Source organism: Corapipo altera, unplaced genomic scaffold (assembly GCF_003945725.1).
Source record: "Corapipo altera isolate COAL_440 unplaced genomic scaffold, ASM394572v1 2b, whole genome shotgun sequence".
Classification (NCBI taxonomy): Eukaryota; Metazoa; Chordata; class Aves; order Passeriformes; family Pipridae; genus Corapipo; species Corapipo altera.
In genome coordinates this window covers 28,881,590-28,898,169 of record NW_020884874.1, presented here as the reverse complement: position 1 = coordinate 28,898,169, position 16,580 = coordinate 28,881,590, and the positions used below count along the sequence as shown (strand labels likewise).

At 39.7% G+C, this 16,580-nt stretch overlaps 1 protein-coding gene across 11 annotated transcripts in view; it reads left to right on the top strand.

Annotated features, from left to right (window-relative positions):
- LOC113942742 (SAM and SH3 domain-containing protein 1-like) overlaps positions 1 to 16,580 on the top strand; it is a 542,445-nt gene that overhangs the window by 491,781 nt on the left and 34,084 nt on the right. For 5 of the 11 annotated variants that reach the window (XM_027633810.1, XM_027633797.1, XM_027633812.1 and 2 more), the window contains 3 exons: positions 1,346 to 1,432; positions 2,731 to 2,846; positions 4,148 to 4,249. In XM_027633810.1, coding sequence (XP_027489611.1) covers positions 1,346 to 1,432; positions 2,731 to 2,846; positions 4,148 to 4,249 — 305 coding nt within the window. The remainder of the gene's footprint in view (positions 1 to 1,345; positions 1,433 to 2,730; positions 2,847 to 4,147; positions 4,250 to 16,580) is intronic. The other 6 variants (XM_027633820.1, XM_027633803.1, XM_027633814.1 and 3 more) reach the window with 3 other exon arrangements.

Below are 16,580 nucleotides of genomic sequence, written 5' to 3'. Positions count from 1 at the left end.
GTGTGTGTGTGTGTGTGTGTGTGTGTGTGTGTGTGTGTGTGTGTGTGGAGAGCGAGTCTCAGCAGCTTTAAGTTAAATCTTGGGTGTCTCAGTGATCACTGAAATTGCCCAACCAGCATTGTCATGTGATAGATATGCATCTTTTGACTTGTTATATTGAATTTCAAATGTTTGCTTGTTAGATCACTGCTAGCCTGTTTGTTTGTATTCTGAAAACTACCACCACCAGTGAATGACTGGGATTTTTGTTATTTTTGTTCGTGTCATGCCAGAGTCTCTTTGTTTATTTCTGAAATATTTTGCTCATTGGAGAGGAAAAATAAAACTGGGAGGTTTTTCTTGTTTGTTTCTTTTTAGTGGTATTCTAGGGATATGTCCACACAGTCTAAACTTACCCAGTATTTCAGAGTCAGCAAACCAAGCTCTAGATCATCTAGGGTGAAATCTTAAATACGATAGTCACATGCTGAAACTGAGTGGCACAGTATAAAATACGTTCCTTTGAATTTTTCAAAATACGTTCCTTTGAATTTTCAAATGCTCTTTATCAGTAGCATTTCTGCCAGATCAGGCACACTATGTTCACTTGCAAGTGGCATGAACTTTATAGCATGTGCCCTGGTTAATTCAATGGAACACAGTTATATATGCCCTACCTTGGGCAAGATGCCATTTTTCTTTTTAGAGCATATGATTATTTCTGGGTCATCAATCCATATGCAGATCTGATATTAGTGGATATGGAGACCCAACCCTGTACAGTCCAGGTATACAGAGAAACAAGAGCCAGATGTAGCTGATAGTCTTATAAAATTTCTCATACCAAGTCGCAGAATGTGTGTGTGTGCATATGTGTGTGCATGTGCGTACATTTATATATAAGTAAAGTATTTCTTTTCTCTATAGATATGCACACACATACTAGAAACCACTTATCTTAAGTTCTGGCTTAGGCTGCATAACTGTGATTCAGTTAAAGAGAATAGACCAACAAAATACTTCAAAAACACTTCCAGACTTGACATTAGTAACTCAAAAGACATCAAAATGAATGTTAAATATTTTCTGTTTATAATTCTAAATATGTACGTTACTTGCTTATCTCAGTCCTCTGTAGCACTGGCAATTATAAAAGAATGTGTATTTCCCTGAAATGGCTATATCAGCATAGTTCTAGCACAGAATAAATCAAGAAAACCAGAAAATCTGAGATTTTTTTATCCTTGTTTCTGATTTAAAAGTACAACTTAATGCTTGAAAGCTTCTCTAACCTTTACTAACTAATGTTTCTTTCTAAAATTCTTTTTCCCTTTCCCCTCAACCTCCCTCCCCACTTTCCTTTTAGGGAAAGCAGACTGGAAAAAGAAAAATAAGTTTTTTTGGCAGAATTTCCGAAAGAACCAGAAAGGACTAATGAGGCAGACTTCAAAAGGTAAAGCTTTTTCAAGGACGCACATCCTATCTGTATAAGATAAAAAGAACCAGCATCACAAAGGAGTAAAATGCATTTGTAATATTGTGGCGGTTGGGGGTCTGGGGCTCTGGAAGTGTCACAGATTTGGTTCATCATGACAGTGCTCAGAATGACAAGTCATATTCTTGAGACTGTAGACATGAGGCTGGGATGCCTTTAACCTTGACTGTCAGTGATGGCACACACACAAAGTGATGCAGTTAATATCTATTTATAAGTCATATTTGTAAATAAACAAGCTGTTCTTTTTTTTTAATTTTTTTTTCTGGTCCTGGCTTGATAAGAGAAATACTGATCTTTTTTAATTAGAAAGGTAATTCTTCTTTCTTTGGCATTTAGTTACTTTGAGCTGTTTGTTTTAGGCTTGAATCTGGCCTGCCATTGTTGGAGAAGACGCTTATAAGAAGGAGTAGTAACAGCGCCTCTGATGACTAGTGCAAATACAGGATTCTACTTAAACTGTCAGGTGTCTTCTCCAAAAGATGCAGCTGTTCATTGCATTAAGTATTTCTGTTCACATAGAAAATGTCTATCTGTGAGATTCTTATGTTGCAAACAGTCACTTCTCCACATCTCTATGTCTATGTTCAGATGGATTGTGAAAGATAGCAAATGCCCAAAAGAGATACACTTTCAGTTAAATGTGGGTCCTTGCTGGCTCTGAAGGCAAGTTCTAATTGTCTGTGCTGACATGCCAAGCACACACCAAAAGGAGAGGTCCTGTAGTTGGGAGCCCCAGTACATCCCACACCGTGTACCAGCTTAGTGGCCAGTTAGATAATCTGGATAGATCAGAAGACATGGCCAGTCCACAGCAGAGAGCTGCAAGGGCCCGGTACACCATTCCTGAAAAGGCTTCCCATCTGCTCTGGTAGCTGACTACAGTATTCCTCAGGGCTGAGTGCAGGACTTTTCTGACATTAGCACTTTCTGTTCTGATTCTTGTCTTTCAGGGTCAATAACCATGTGATGACGGTCACATTTTATTTCTCTTTGTCATGCTCACTTGCTTTCAGTGTCAAAGTAGACTTAGTTTTTTTTAGTCCCAAATTACTTCCTTTTATTGCTCAATTACGTCGAAATCATTCCGTTCTTTGAAATCATACTAGGAGCCTGCTCTGATGAGGGTCTGTTTCTGACCACCCAGATCCACATGGCAGCCAGATTTCAGAGCACTGGGTATAAATCCAGTTTCAATGTACCGTGCTCTGTGCATGAACTCCTACACGTGCTCAATATATTTGTGCTTTTTCCTGCAGGAGAGGATGTAGGGTATGTGGCCAGTGAGATCACAATGAGTGATGAGGAACGGATCCAGCTGATGATGATGGTCAAAGAGAAGATGATCACCATTGAGGAAGCACTTGCTAGGGTATGATGTGTACATACTTGAATCTCCTTGAGAAACTTGCTTTAGAATGTAGGATGTATCAATTTGTAGTTTTACTTTGTTCAGAAAACATAGGAGAAGGCGAAGAAAGGCTGCCTATTTGCCCCATTGTACTAGGTAGCATAAATTAGATAGCAATTCCTTTGTTTGTTGGGAAAAAATAGATATCCAATGTATGATATATTAATAGAGTCCTAAAAGCATTTGATTCTCTCCATTGACAATAAAAGGTGCTAATCAGAGAAAAGCTCAAGTGTAGACATTTTCTTTGCAGCTGTCTAAAGTAAGGGAGAGGTATCTCACTTGTAATCTTTCTTTATCAATCAAGTATGTTCATAGGTTTGTGTAAGTATTAATAGGAATGCTTCAGGTTTTGCTGAGTTTCAGTGCAACTTTTGAATTTGTACCCTTGTGTAAAACACTGTGATGGAACAGAGGGTATTCCTTATGGTTTCCATTAAAGAAAATGTGATTTAGATCGGTTGACAGTCAGATAAATATTTTTACTGACATACTACATCTTGAAATAGATTAGCTTAGAATATAAAATTATGTTATTGGCTGAAGAAAATATTGCTTTGCTGGAAATTATATAATGAAAAAATGCAAAATTTTTAAATTATCGAGTGGTATTGTTGGAAATTCTTTTACTTCTCTGCTCTTAAAATTTTGTGGGGGGAGGGCTGAACTTAAGCTGATGGTTTGTATGTGGACTGTTACTGTTTCCCTCTAGTGGTCTGAGCTACTAACAACAACTTTTTTTTTTTTTAATACCAGTTCTTAAGAGTCATTAACTCCAGTAGGATTGGGTTTTTGTCTGAAGCCTTTTATTGGGAAACAGGGAAGATGAGGGGATTTTTTGGTTGGTTGGTTGGGGTTTATTTAAATTATAAAGGATAGTTCCTAGTCTTTACTGCAGATCATTTTCTTTATGAAGGAAGTTGGCAGATCATTGTGATTTAGTCTGTTCACTGTAAATTGTGCCTCTGAGATGGGGATGTGTAATTTATGTTTTACCAATGATAGTTCATCAAATTTCAGTATTTACAGATCTTTTCCTTCTAAGAAAAAAAAAACAACACTGATTTTTAAAACTTCTGATTCTAGGACAATAAGTGAATGTCACTTTTGAATAAGTGAGACGAGCAGTGCAAAAGTTCAGATTTTCCCAGTTGCACAGTGATACAGGGGGAAAAATAAAATTACATTAACTCTTGCTATTTGATGAAGATTGATACCTTCTTGTCACTGGAAAATGTTCTCTCTGTCTTTTCAAATTTCAGCTGAAGGAGTATGAAGCCCAGCACAGGCAATCAAGTAATGTAGATCCTACAGAATGGCCTGATGGTTCTTACTCAACATTTGATGGCTCTTCCAATTGTAATGTAAGTACCTGTCATTCTGATATAGCTCCCCAGTATCATTTAATATTTAAATTCTTTCACTGAAGCACAGAAATATCTGATTTACCTGATGATTTCCTAATAGCAAATGTATCACTGACCTAGTGATGCTATGTTCTGTCTGCAGAAAATCTTCAACATGCGTTTTAAATCTTCAAACTCTGTTGTCATGGTCTTCTACAGTCTTATTGTATAATCTCTCTCTTTTCTTTTTTTTTTTTTTTTTTTAATCTGGCTCTTTGTCACTGAGCTTTTGAAGCACAAGGCAAAAATCTCCTTGTTACAAAATGCACAGAGAAGGGGTTTTAGGTTGTTTAGAGCAAAGTTTCACTTTGCTGATTCACAAGTAGAATTTCTCAGGCTTTTCTTCCCTTGTTGATACGTTCTATATGAGGGTCTGACTAAGTCCTAGCTGCCTGGTGCCTTCAAGCACTTCTATCTTTGCATTTGGAAACTCACAGCCCAGAGTTTGCAACTTTTACCAGACCCATAAGAAGTAAGGCAGCTTTCCTCTCTTTTCTTTTTACTTCTGAGCTGTGTAACTTCTCTATGTGGGCACCAGGCAGTCTCTGTGTCATGCCATACTGAATTAGTTAATTTTTCTTTCCAGATATCTTCATTTTCACTGAGTAGTTTATTCCACTTCATTTCTCTAATTGAAAGTTCACAGATAAATCTTAGAGAAGAACACATTCGGCTGTCACATTCAAGCTCCATGTAACCCATATAATTGAATCATAAGCTTTTGAGACCATTGATTGATTTATTTATTCTATTGTCAATGGAATTTCCTGCTTACTGCAGCAGACGGTTGACTCCTCCTTCCTAAAAGAAAAAAAGGAATGCTATATCATTTTATGAGATGTTTAACATATTTGGTGGTAGAGAAAGATTTTCTTGTTTATATTCAAGAAAGTATACCCATCTCTAGTTAGATTGGAGCAGAGGGGAATTGATGTTGCCTTATACTATGTTCTGATATATCAAAAATATGCAAAGAATGGAGAAGGAAGGATCCTGGCTCTTCTGGACTGACTGTTTAGCCAGGTGAAAGATGTCTTGATCTTTTTCTCATTGGTATTTATAGCCTGAACTTTCCCTTCTTGAGGCCCTTGCCCAAGGTACTTATAGCATAAAATCCTCAACCTCTAATTTACCATGGTCAAATCTCAGAAGGATACTGAATTTCCCTCTTAAATCTTCTGATAGCAGTTTATGCTTGTGTTGAAGTTAATGAAAGCTGTGTCTATCTCTGAGGACCAAACATGATTCAGTATTTCCTCCTTAATGGAATGAGAATCTTTGCGCTTTGAACCAAGAGCTCTGTTGCCTGTCTCTGCTCTTCTAGTAGGATTTGAACCATCTTACCATCTTGCTGTTGACTTCAATGGGGAACCTCTATTCAGTCTTTGTAGATACTTTTCAAGATTTTTGCCCTCACTCCTGATTTTTGTCATGGTTACCTTTAACAGAAACTGTGAAACTGCTTGCCTTCAAGAGAAAAGCAGATCATCTGCAGAAATGAGACTTCATGTTAGAGCAAAATTCAACCTGACTTCTTTTTTTGTGGACAAGAATGAAAGTAGGGTTAACTGGAGTGAAAGACTTTGGGCTGTAATTGACACACAAGAGGAAAAAACAAACTAAAGTATCAGATATGTCTAGAAATAGGGTATGTGTTCACCCAGACTTTTTTGCCTAAGGACATCTCTATTAATCTGAAATTACCAGCTTTTGAGACAAGCAAAGATGATTCTGTTTTCAAGCCCTTTCTTTGCCAAATGGTTTGAGTTTCAGTGCCATTTTTGTGATTTGTACTCCGTGAATTCGGAATCTCAGAATTACCCCACTTATTTTATATAGGCCACGAAGCAAAGATGGTTTTCCATATATTAAAAGCATACTGTTAGGTAGCCTGCTGCCTTGTAACCTCAAAAGGCAATTGGAAATACAAGTCACTGAAATGAACATTTCTTGTTTGAATTCAAAGTTCTTGGGCAATGGGTCTTCTGGTTCTGTTTGCCTTTTTCTTTTTTTAATTTATTTTCTTTTCTGTCTCATGGCCAAATTGTTACTAGGCAGTTTTTAATGGAACAATGTGATCATAGTTGATAATTTTGTAAACAAAAACAAGTTAGAATCTAAGCAATGAGAGAATCAAAAAATGAAAGCAGATTGTCTGGAGTGTTTCAAGGTTTTAAGTACTCCTTTGCTTTCAAGTCAGCTCTGCCCACAGCATAAGAACAGCCCCCTACAAAATAGTATCTGAAGGGTATATATTAGTTTTCCTTTTTAGGAAAAAAACACTTTTAAAAGAAAACTTTTATAGCTATTATGTGTTTATAACTAACATAACTCATGTTGATTTAAAGATTTTCATTTTAAAGATTGATTTGAGGATTCTGTTTTCCAGGTTCTCCTCTTTTAAATTACTGTATCAGGAAATGGAAACTTGTGTTTCATATCCTTAACAAAACCGAACCCTAATGATGAAACACAAAGGGTTCAGAAGTAAAAGGGTCATCATTTCCGTATCCCAAGGGAGGCAACCCCATGTCATTGCTGTGCTGTTAATTGTGTGTCGTGTTTGTTTGTTCTTAAGAAACAAACAAACAAATAAAGGTCTTGCCAAGTCAGTAGGTGACTTGATTCTTTGCCATTTTAGAGCAGTTTGTAGCTTTCAGTCTCATGACTGTGGTCCCCTTGTTTCGCAACAAAGTATGTGTGTTATTTATTTGCTAATGTGGGAATGCAGTTGAAACTGTTTTTCTTTTTAGTCAGAAGTATCAAAGGTCTAAAACGCCTCATCATTTTCTTAAAAATTTATTTCTGAATATTTATGTTTCATCTCTGTTGGAATGAAGGCTGTTCACAGTAAAACTAGACAGGCTTTCATTGCCTCGTGCCAAGCATTGGGATGTAAAGCAGGTGCAGATTACAAATGGATCCCTTTCTGGATTTTAGATAAAGCCCTATTTGTCCTCAGGAGTCAGAAAGTCCAGGGAAAGAGAGGATTTCAAAATTGTATCACATTCTTTCTTTACACTGAGGTGCCTTTTATGCTTCTTAAAGATAGAAGCACATTTGATGACTTTTGGGGGCTGAAATTCTCAGTTCATCTAAAATAGGACTGCTTCATCCACAGAACCCTGCTGGTATGGCTCCAGCCAACTTGAAGGACCAGCATTAGGAGAAGTCGGTATAAATCCTTTCCTGTGCCCTCTGCTAAAAGACTAATTGTACCCATTGCTATATTTCATGTGGGAGTGGGGGAAAGGAGAGAAGCAGGAGGGAGGTTGTGATAGAAGTGTGTATCATACATGTGCTGCCACTGACACAAATCAGTAATTAACTTCATTGGCAGTTTCTGTAGAAGCAAGTTAAATGAAGTTGTAATTATCTCTGGACTAAACTGGTTAGTTGGTCTCATCTGGCTTCTGGTTTTTGATTTCCATCAGCAGATAATGCTCAGCTATCCAGAGCTCATTAACGCGAGCTTCCATGTAGCATAGCACCTTCACCTGAAAGGTGCTGCAGTGAGCTGTGCCATGCTTGCCTGACACCACCTCACCTACTGGATGTACCACGAGCAACCTCAGGAGAGAGGCCATAAAATTTATGAGTGCAGAGAACAAAACCAGCATCTCCCTCCAACAATACAGCCCGTAGATGGGCAGTGCTGTTTTAGTGTCCCAACACCTCTTTTCCCAGGACTGTTATACTACCAGTAGGAAACTGGCACCTCATTTGTTTTCTCTGAGCAGAGTGGCAGCAGTGATGCAGACCTGGAAGCATGCTGTGCACATCTGTTATCTGCCGTGAGACCGATGCTGGGGAAAATTCCCCCTTATGTTGCCTCTCTTTTCCATCTTCTATTGATCCATTTTTTAACAGATGATGGTGCATCAAGTCCACACAGCAACACCTCTAGCTGGACTGAGATGATCATTTGTTGCTCCTGTTCTTGCTATTGTTTCCTGAAGACGTGTTTTTTTTACCAAGTGGTTAAATGGGGCTAAAAGGTGAAAGGGTGTGCAAAATTGGGTTTATGTCTGCCTCAAGTGTCAAAGACAGAGTAACAGATGATAATGGACTTTGAGTTGTAGTCTTTTCAATCCAAGAGATGCTGAAGTTGTTGAACCAGGATTGTAGCCGTGGTACAAACCTGACTCTGACAAAATACTAAGTCTGATAGAATTATCTCTGACTCACAGTAGTCATTACTGTTTTGTTTTGTAAGTGTGAAGAATAAGAAGAAAAGAAATAATTGCAGTATAACTTCCATAGCATGCATTACCTCAGGAGTAAATCTAAGTGTAATTACAGCAAATCCACGTTATTCAGGCTTATACTGTATTTCAGTGGTTCAGTGGTTCATTTGTTAACATTATTACTGCGCGTAATTCAGGACTGTTAATGTAAACAGGAAAAAGCCCTTCTTTTGGTATAGTCAGTTAAATTTGTTAGAACTAAGCTCAAAGTTGATCCATATTGGGAATCAGCATTGGGTATCAATGGAGACTGGGCTATGATGAGGTTTGTTTTACATGAAACAGTAGTGTTTAGTTTGAAGCAATGTGGATATTTTGGGCATTTTGAAAGTCCAGTGTTACCTCTGTTTTTGCTGTTATCCCAGGACTTACCATTCTTCATAGGACTTCTTTTCTGTGAAAGGCTAAATAGTGGAAGAGGATAGTTTTCGTTCTTCTTGGAGAACTTGTTGCCTGCCTCCAGGCCCTGCATATTCTTTCAAGTAACAGAGGGGAGTTGCTGCTGAGCATGGCTGTGAATGAATGCAGAGCTTTCATCTTTGCTCCGAAGAATCTAGTGACCCAATTTCTGTTAAGACTTCCTGAAAGGCACTGATGTCCCTCATTTTATTGGATGGTGTACTTATTATTACTGCATAAATTCCTATAATACTGTCAGTGCTTAGTAACAGTTATGATGAAGAAAGAACCTATAGTAAGACGTGGCTTCAGAATGGTAGTGCTAAATTCCCACACTGTGTGCCTACCATGGGAACCTGTCCTGGGAGGCATTGACTGCCCTCCTTCTCCGCTGATCACAGGGATGGTGTCCAGCATCTCTTGGTGAAAGCTGGTAGCAGAAGAATTACAGCATGTTTTTTACAGTCTTTCCACTCTTTCTATCCATGCATAAGAACAGGATTTCCCATGGGTGTAGTAACATAAAAACCTCCATGAGAGAAATGCAAATTGTCATTACAGTTCCCAGGACACAACACAAAGTAAGGTCAGTGCTCTGGAGCGATGATAGCAAAGCAAGAGGCCAGCGATGTGTTTTTATTTGGTTTTGTAGAACACAAGAAGTGTTTTTACCTATGTAGTCTGAAATTTTCCAAAACACTTTAGAATTTGCAGAAGAAACTGCTGCAAATTATTTAGGAATAAAACTGTATCACTTCTTTAAGTATTATTTACCATTCAATATCTACCCGTGTTGTTGACAGGTACAACTTAGCTAAGTGTGCTTCCCTAGTGGGACTAAATACTGTCACCACAGGACTGTACTGAGGAATTGGCATTAATGTAGCCCAAGTAAACCTCCTGCTTGCTGCCAGCAGGAGTTGCTCCTGTGGTTAGTCTGTCATAAGGTCTCTGAGAAAAAATCTTCCTTCTGTCATGACTCAGAGAACTTATGGTAACGCTCAGCCAATGGCTGTAATTAAGCATGTTCATAACCACTTCTGTTGATTCTGTTTGATTCTGTTTGATTGCATTCAGACAAGCCCTATTGACTTACTTTACTGCAAAATGTTTGGCCATGTATTTGAGGAGGATGGGAGGTGGGGAGGCAAATTAATTTAATATTCATTCCAACATACTAGTTCACCTTTTTTTATACCATTTTTGCCTTTTGGGAGCTGCCTAATTTTTCTGCTTATTACTTAGAGGGTGGGGAGTGGTGGTACCAGCTTTTTCCTGTTCTCCATGCATCAACCAGCAGGAGATGCTATAATCCATAATGTGGTATCCCTGCCCCCATTTTTTCTGAGACCAGGCCTATTAAGTTGGAACAAAGCCTTGCTCAGTTCAAGAATTAGGAGTCTCAGAAGTTGTGTGTTTCACTGCCCTATTTGGCAGACCCAGGCTGAATAATCTTTACTTGTGGTACAATAGAAAATTTTAATTGCGCTCCTGTCATTTACCAGTTGTTCCCCTTCCCTGATGCTGAAGTTTCCTTCCTCACACTTAGGAGGGTAACATTAATACTTTGATGGTTTGAAAATACTGTAAGAAAGTAATTTAAGTTACTACACCCTGTACTAAAGGGCTCTCATTCTTTTCCTTTTTTTCTCTCATATGAGTTTTGCTGTATTTCATGTATTGCTCTTTCACCTTTGGTTTTCCAAGATGTCCAGAGGTGGGTTTCCAGCACTGGTGATGTACTCCATTCATTAATAGTACAGCCTGTGCCAAAGAATAGGGATTCTCCCTGGACCTTCTTAGCCTTGCCAAAACATGAGATTCAATTGAAAGAGCCTTGTTAAAGACTTTTGTTTCCATGTGTAGAGGAGTCTGCAGGAGAATTAAAAAAGAATGCTATATTGTAACTGATATGAAATAATGTAATGCAGAGCTTCATTCTGCCACATATACCTATGACAAGTGGTACGTGAGTATGGTTGTAATGTCATTAAAATTAATTATGCTGATCAGTGAGAGAAGCACTTCACCATGTGGAAATGTGTTTGGCTTGCAGATACAAACATCAGCAATGTACTTCTCAAAATTAAACTAAAACCTGGAAACAGTTAACAGAGAGGAATTTGCCTAAGCAGCTATTCTAGTATCAAGACAGACCTCCTGGGAGAATTCAACTTTTATGCTCTCGTTACTTATGACAAATATTTCCCACTAATTTCAGCAAGCAGTGTCGTCACCAGCTAATGTGTAATATATCTCTCACCAAAGTAGCTGTTGGATGTTCCTTTGATTTTCTTATAAGTAATCACAGACTGAACCCAGGCATGGTTACCTGGGAGGGGCTGACACTGCACATTTTAGACTTACACAGCCCTTGCAATTCATGCTCTTGCAAAAGGGTATTCATAACCTCTGTTAATTTTCTTTAAATATTTGAAGGGCATTATCTGTAACATCACGATATGATGCAGATTATCACATCGGAGCTTCACAGTTTTCTATAAGCAGCCTCTGCAAGGATTAGAGGTCTGTGAAACTTTCTTAATGAAACCCAAAACCTACAAACTCAAGTTGCAAAGCCCCAAACTTAGATCAGTTTCACTCATGGCCATGAACTTTTAAGGGAATCTGGGACACATTTCAAGGAAGTTGCTGTCATGTTTCACTTGATGTTGGCTGGTATGTTATTGAAACTGGAGAACACTAGCTGGTTTTATCTGAAGCTCAGAATTTTCCACAGAGCTTTACATCAGAGTTTTGGGGCTGAAGTAATTCAAGGATAAGAACCCAGCTACAACACACTAGTAAATCTAGATTACATGACCCCTAGGGAGTAGAAAAGCTGTGTATGGTCACTGGTACAAAGGTGGAGAAATTGAAAAAGGATATTTGACTGGATGACTCATTAAAATCAACCAGTCACCAAAAGAAATAGGTGTTTAGTCGCACTATGTTTTCATGATATGACTGATTTGGAGTGAATCCAGATTAACTGCCTATCGATAGCATGGTCGTGAGAAAGGAGAATCTTTTCTTGGCTTAAAGAGGGTGCTGTTGTGATATGCCTTTGCTACTGCTTTTCACCACTGGATAGCAGTGCTTCTAATTAGTGGCGGTTTTGATCCATGTTTTCTTGTGCTCTGAGAATAAATGTCCAAATTTTGGATTTGTCTCGAGGTTCGGGGTTAGATATGGTTGACTATAAGATAAGACTGGAGCATCTCAGAGTCTGTTTCTTAGGAAGGAAGATCTGAATCCATTTTAGGCAGAGAAGTTGAAAGTCATGCTACAATGCTTCATAAAGCCACAATGTGGCTAATTCTAGATGAGGCTGGGGTTTCTGAATTAAACAGTGTTTGCCTTTCCAGTTCTTAGTGATGTTCTTTTCTATAGCACTGAAACCAAGGAGAAAGGACAAAAAATGTATCTAAGTTCACTAAGTTAAAAAACATTTAAGCAAGGTTTATTTTTCTGTCAAATTAGCCCTTTATGGAGGGAAATTCTCAGGGGGGCTTTTTGTCAAAGTAATTAAAAAGTGAAAATAAGAAAAACCTGGTAAAGAGCTTAAGCTATATTTCCTATAGACACCACATCCACTCTAGTAGTAGTGTTTGAGGGTCAGTCTTCATCCTGGCTTTGCAGAGATTCTCTGTATTTTTTTCTTTCACTGAAATTCCATAGACAGTAATTAAGGAACTGGAGGCCAGCAAGAGGTCAGCAAGCCTTCGTCAGTGAAAACAGGGATTGTTTGCCATGTACAACACTCCCTTTTTTCCTTGTGGTGAATAGAAGATTTGCTTAGAGCTGATGACTTATGCCTTTCTTGCAAGTTATGCAGCTAGCGAGTAACTGGGGGAATCAATCAGTGAGCAGAAAACAGCTAATTGAGTCCAACATCACGCTTTTTTCTTCCTTACATATTCAGCTCTGGAATCAGAGCCAGTTTGGTGTCTGATAATGTAACTCCAGCGAAGAGGCATTTTGTGTGCAGGATTCAGAGCGAATACAATACTTCAGAAGAAGTGTCTGCTACTAAATTTTAGGGTTACGAAGCTGACAGCAGTTGAGGACTCAGAGGAAAATACTCGAAACTGAGCTTTAGGCCTGTAAATGCCGAAGCTGGTAAGTCACTGAGCATGTGGCATGATGTGGAGAGGATGTGTCTCCTGTTTCAGAGAGGGAAAAAGAGAAAAGGCTTTTGTGGTTATTCTTAGGCACAGCACAGCATGCATAGCTTTTCTCAGTTCTCTTTTTCCTTTCCTTGTGTTTTTAAGTTCTTTTCTGTTCTACTTTCCTGTCTCTGACTTTGTCCAGGCATCTTAAATAAAAAAAAAAAATTATAGGTTAGAACAGTTGGTTTTTTTGGCAGATGTAAAGCGTGTTAGAAAAAAGAAAGTACACGTGTAGCCACGTCTCCTGAAGGGAACAGTAAAGTCTCTTTGCATTTGCTGTATAGTTTGTAGTTCTGAGGTGAGCTAACCAGGACTGGGGAATATGATGTGCTAAGCCCGTGAGTCTGAATGAAGTTTTTGCCCCACTTTGCTGAACAAGAATTGTCTAATAATGAAAAAGAATTGCAGTTTGAGCTTCATCAGATACTAAGAGATTTCCTTGTTTCTTAAATGGAAAGTTTCCTAGAAATTTCAGTTTGAGGCTGAACAATATATTACTGGGCATGAAGTGAATTGTAAAATTTTAACATCTCTCCAAATGGCTTCCCACAGCTCATGTATGGGGTTTTTTATGGAGCTGAAGCAAATTAATCAGTTATGATAGCTTTAACTGGATGTTGTCCTAGCATTTCTTACACATTTTTGTTGGGTCGTGGCTAGAAGGCTTTGCCTATTTTGTGTTTTTTAAGGGTTGTTGCTATAACCCTGAAGCCTTTCCAAACATAGTCCTGCCGAAAGCTAGCTACTTACTTCTGGTTTACATTTTGCCAATTAATTCCAAGTAGTCTAATAAATACTGGTTTTCTCTGTGTGTGTGTTTGTGAAACACTAATTCAAAGAGGAAGGTCAGGACTGTTATTTCAGTGGCGCGTGAAATGGGATGGATGTTAGAAAGCAGCCGAGCAAGGCGTGTGCCCTGCCTACAGAGCAGGCAGCAGCAAAGAGCTGCATGAGAAAAGTGGGAGAAAAAGCAAAGAGGGAGCCAGGAGCACAACTGGAGAGAGCTCCTTGAATGACAAAGTACATGTGCTAATTTCCTATTTATTCCTGAACATAAGGCTTTTTACATATGAGATGATGCAAAGCATGGCCTTTGGAGGTGCACAAGTAGGAAGTTTTCCAAGGTGAAGAGATGCTAGAGGTAGCAGAGGGGATTGATTTCTCCTGGATTTGAGAGCATCTTCATAGGTTTGTGGCTGCATTAGTTAACAACGAAGAACTGGGCGGTGGGGATGGGCCTTGGCCTCTCTGTAGTTTTCCAGCCATGTGGTATGTGGTGGCTACAGTCCTCTGCATGCAGTTCTCGGTATTTCCAGATGCTGTTAATTTAGTCCCTGTTTCCCTGCAGTCCTTCGCACATTTGTGCCGCCGAGCTCTCCAAGCTGGCGGGTTTCCGCACTGTGAGAGCATTGCAGATGCAGGGATGCACTTGCTCCAAGCAGAGCCAGGAAAGGCGGCTCCGCCCAGCCAGCCCCACCAAGGGGGCTCTGCAGGCTTTGCCTGGTCCCCAGCAGCCCGGCCGAGCCCTGCGCTCTCTTTCAACCAGCGAGGTTTTTGTGCATCAGCTTTGGCCAGTTTGTTATGGTTTAAGGCTGGGAAGCCAGCTGTCTGCAATCTGATGTAATGTTGCCCTGGAAACCAGAAATGAAACACGTTAGCATTCACCACAGAATTACTACATACAGTATTAGCCAAAGTAATTAAAAGTTGAGCCATATGGGCTTTCGGATGGAAAAATTTGGAGCAGAGGAGATGGAAGTTAAGTTGTTCCTGCTTGCAGTACTGCAAATTCATTTGTTTTCCCCTTGAGGGCATGGGGAGAGACCTGTCTGGGCTGTGTGCAGGGGAATGGGGAGATGGAGGGACTCTAGCTGTTTCACCAGCACGTTAATGATGCCAAGGCTTGGCCTGATGGGACAACTCTGTGCCAGGGGCTGGGAGGCACTGGCAGAGGGGATGCAACATGGATTCCTCCAGTGCCGAGAGCCTCTGGCTGAGACTTTTGCAGACGCATTGTCCCCTCTTTAACAGACCGTGTCTACCCTTCTGCAGTGCTGCAGCATGCTGAAGTGCCCATGAAGAGGGAAGAGGGCAAGAGGGGTCTGGCAGCTGGCTACATCTAAGCTCTGTGCCAAGGCCTGGCTGCTAAAGCTGTCCAGGAAGCCATTTGCCCAGTCTGCCACGCTTTGGGAACGTTGGGGTGATTTTCCCATCTAAAGTCAGGGACAGCTACCAAAGAAAGCAATTCGGTCCCATGAAAGAGGGGAGGGTGGTGTGGGTCAGGGAAGTCAAAGCATCGAAGTTCAATGATTTCCAAATATGTCAGTTATGGCCAGAATGCTTTACATTAGCCATAAAAGAAAGCATTGCTTCAGCTGGAAAATTAAGCTCTGTTTCCCATGTGCCAAAGTGGAAACTTTTGATAATTTCAAGGCCTTTCTTAAAAAAATGTTTCAAAAACAGGAAGCAAGTGAAAAGTAACCCTTTTTGAAAATGTTTTTATCTTCAAGGAGTCAGTATTATTTGACAGGAAGGTTTTCTGAGCAGCACCACCGGTGTAGTCACTGACATTTTTAGGCCTTTTTGCATAAACTTACTGGCCGTCCTTTTTCTTTGTAGAAGATTTGTCTGTTACATACTACCTGATATGATAGGAAATAGGCCACTAGACAGAGAGTGATCTTGTATTTTCATCTACCCATAAAACATGAGCTGTTCTCGCCTATCTGGGCCAAGAACCGGTGATAGGCAGGATCTGTTGCTGCCTGTGGAGGACCCCAGCTTAAAGGACACCAGGAGTCCAGAAGCATTGGGGAAAACCAACTGCCACTTAATTAGGATGGGACTTTATGTATTTTGAAGTATGGTGGGCACTCTCTGTACTACCTGCTGGGGTCTGATGTCAGTACCTCGCACTGAGGCTATTTTGACGCTTGCTTTTGCTGCAGTAGTTGTGAATGCAAATGTCAGACATTGCAAAAGTTTTTGTTGTTGTTGAGTTTTCATAATCCTGAGGGGGCACAGTTCTTTATCAGATGTCAGTGGTGCAAAAGTAGGACTAGATGTTTATTCTTTGATGAAGCCCTTGGTGGGAGGACCAGGTATGAGCCGTTCTCTAAGTCTTTCGGAGCTCACGATTTCACGAATTTGCAGTAGTCTGCAAACCAAGGGTGTACGAAAAGTAATGATGGAAAGCAACGCTTTAGAGTAATTGCATTTAAAATAAACATATCTTGAGTGCAGAATATGCATGATGGTTGCTTGCCAGGATGCACTTAATAGCCCAAGAAGTCTTGACTGAACTTCTTGATTACAGTCAATAATCCATTCATCATCTTATCTAAATATGTCTGTCTTGTTTGATGTGTCACCACGTTGTCCCAGGCATAATCCTTGAATTAATGCTCATCTTGTTGCTTAATTTATTTTTATATAAGCAAGCCTGGTACTCTTCTTTACAGCCCTATTTTT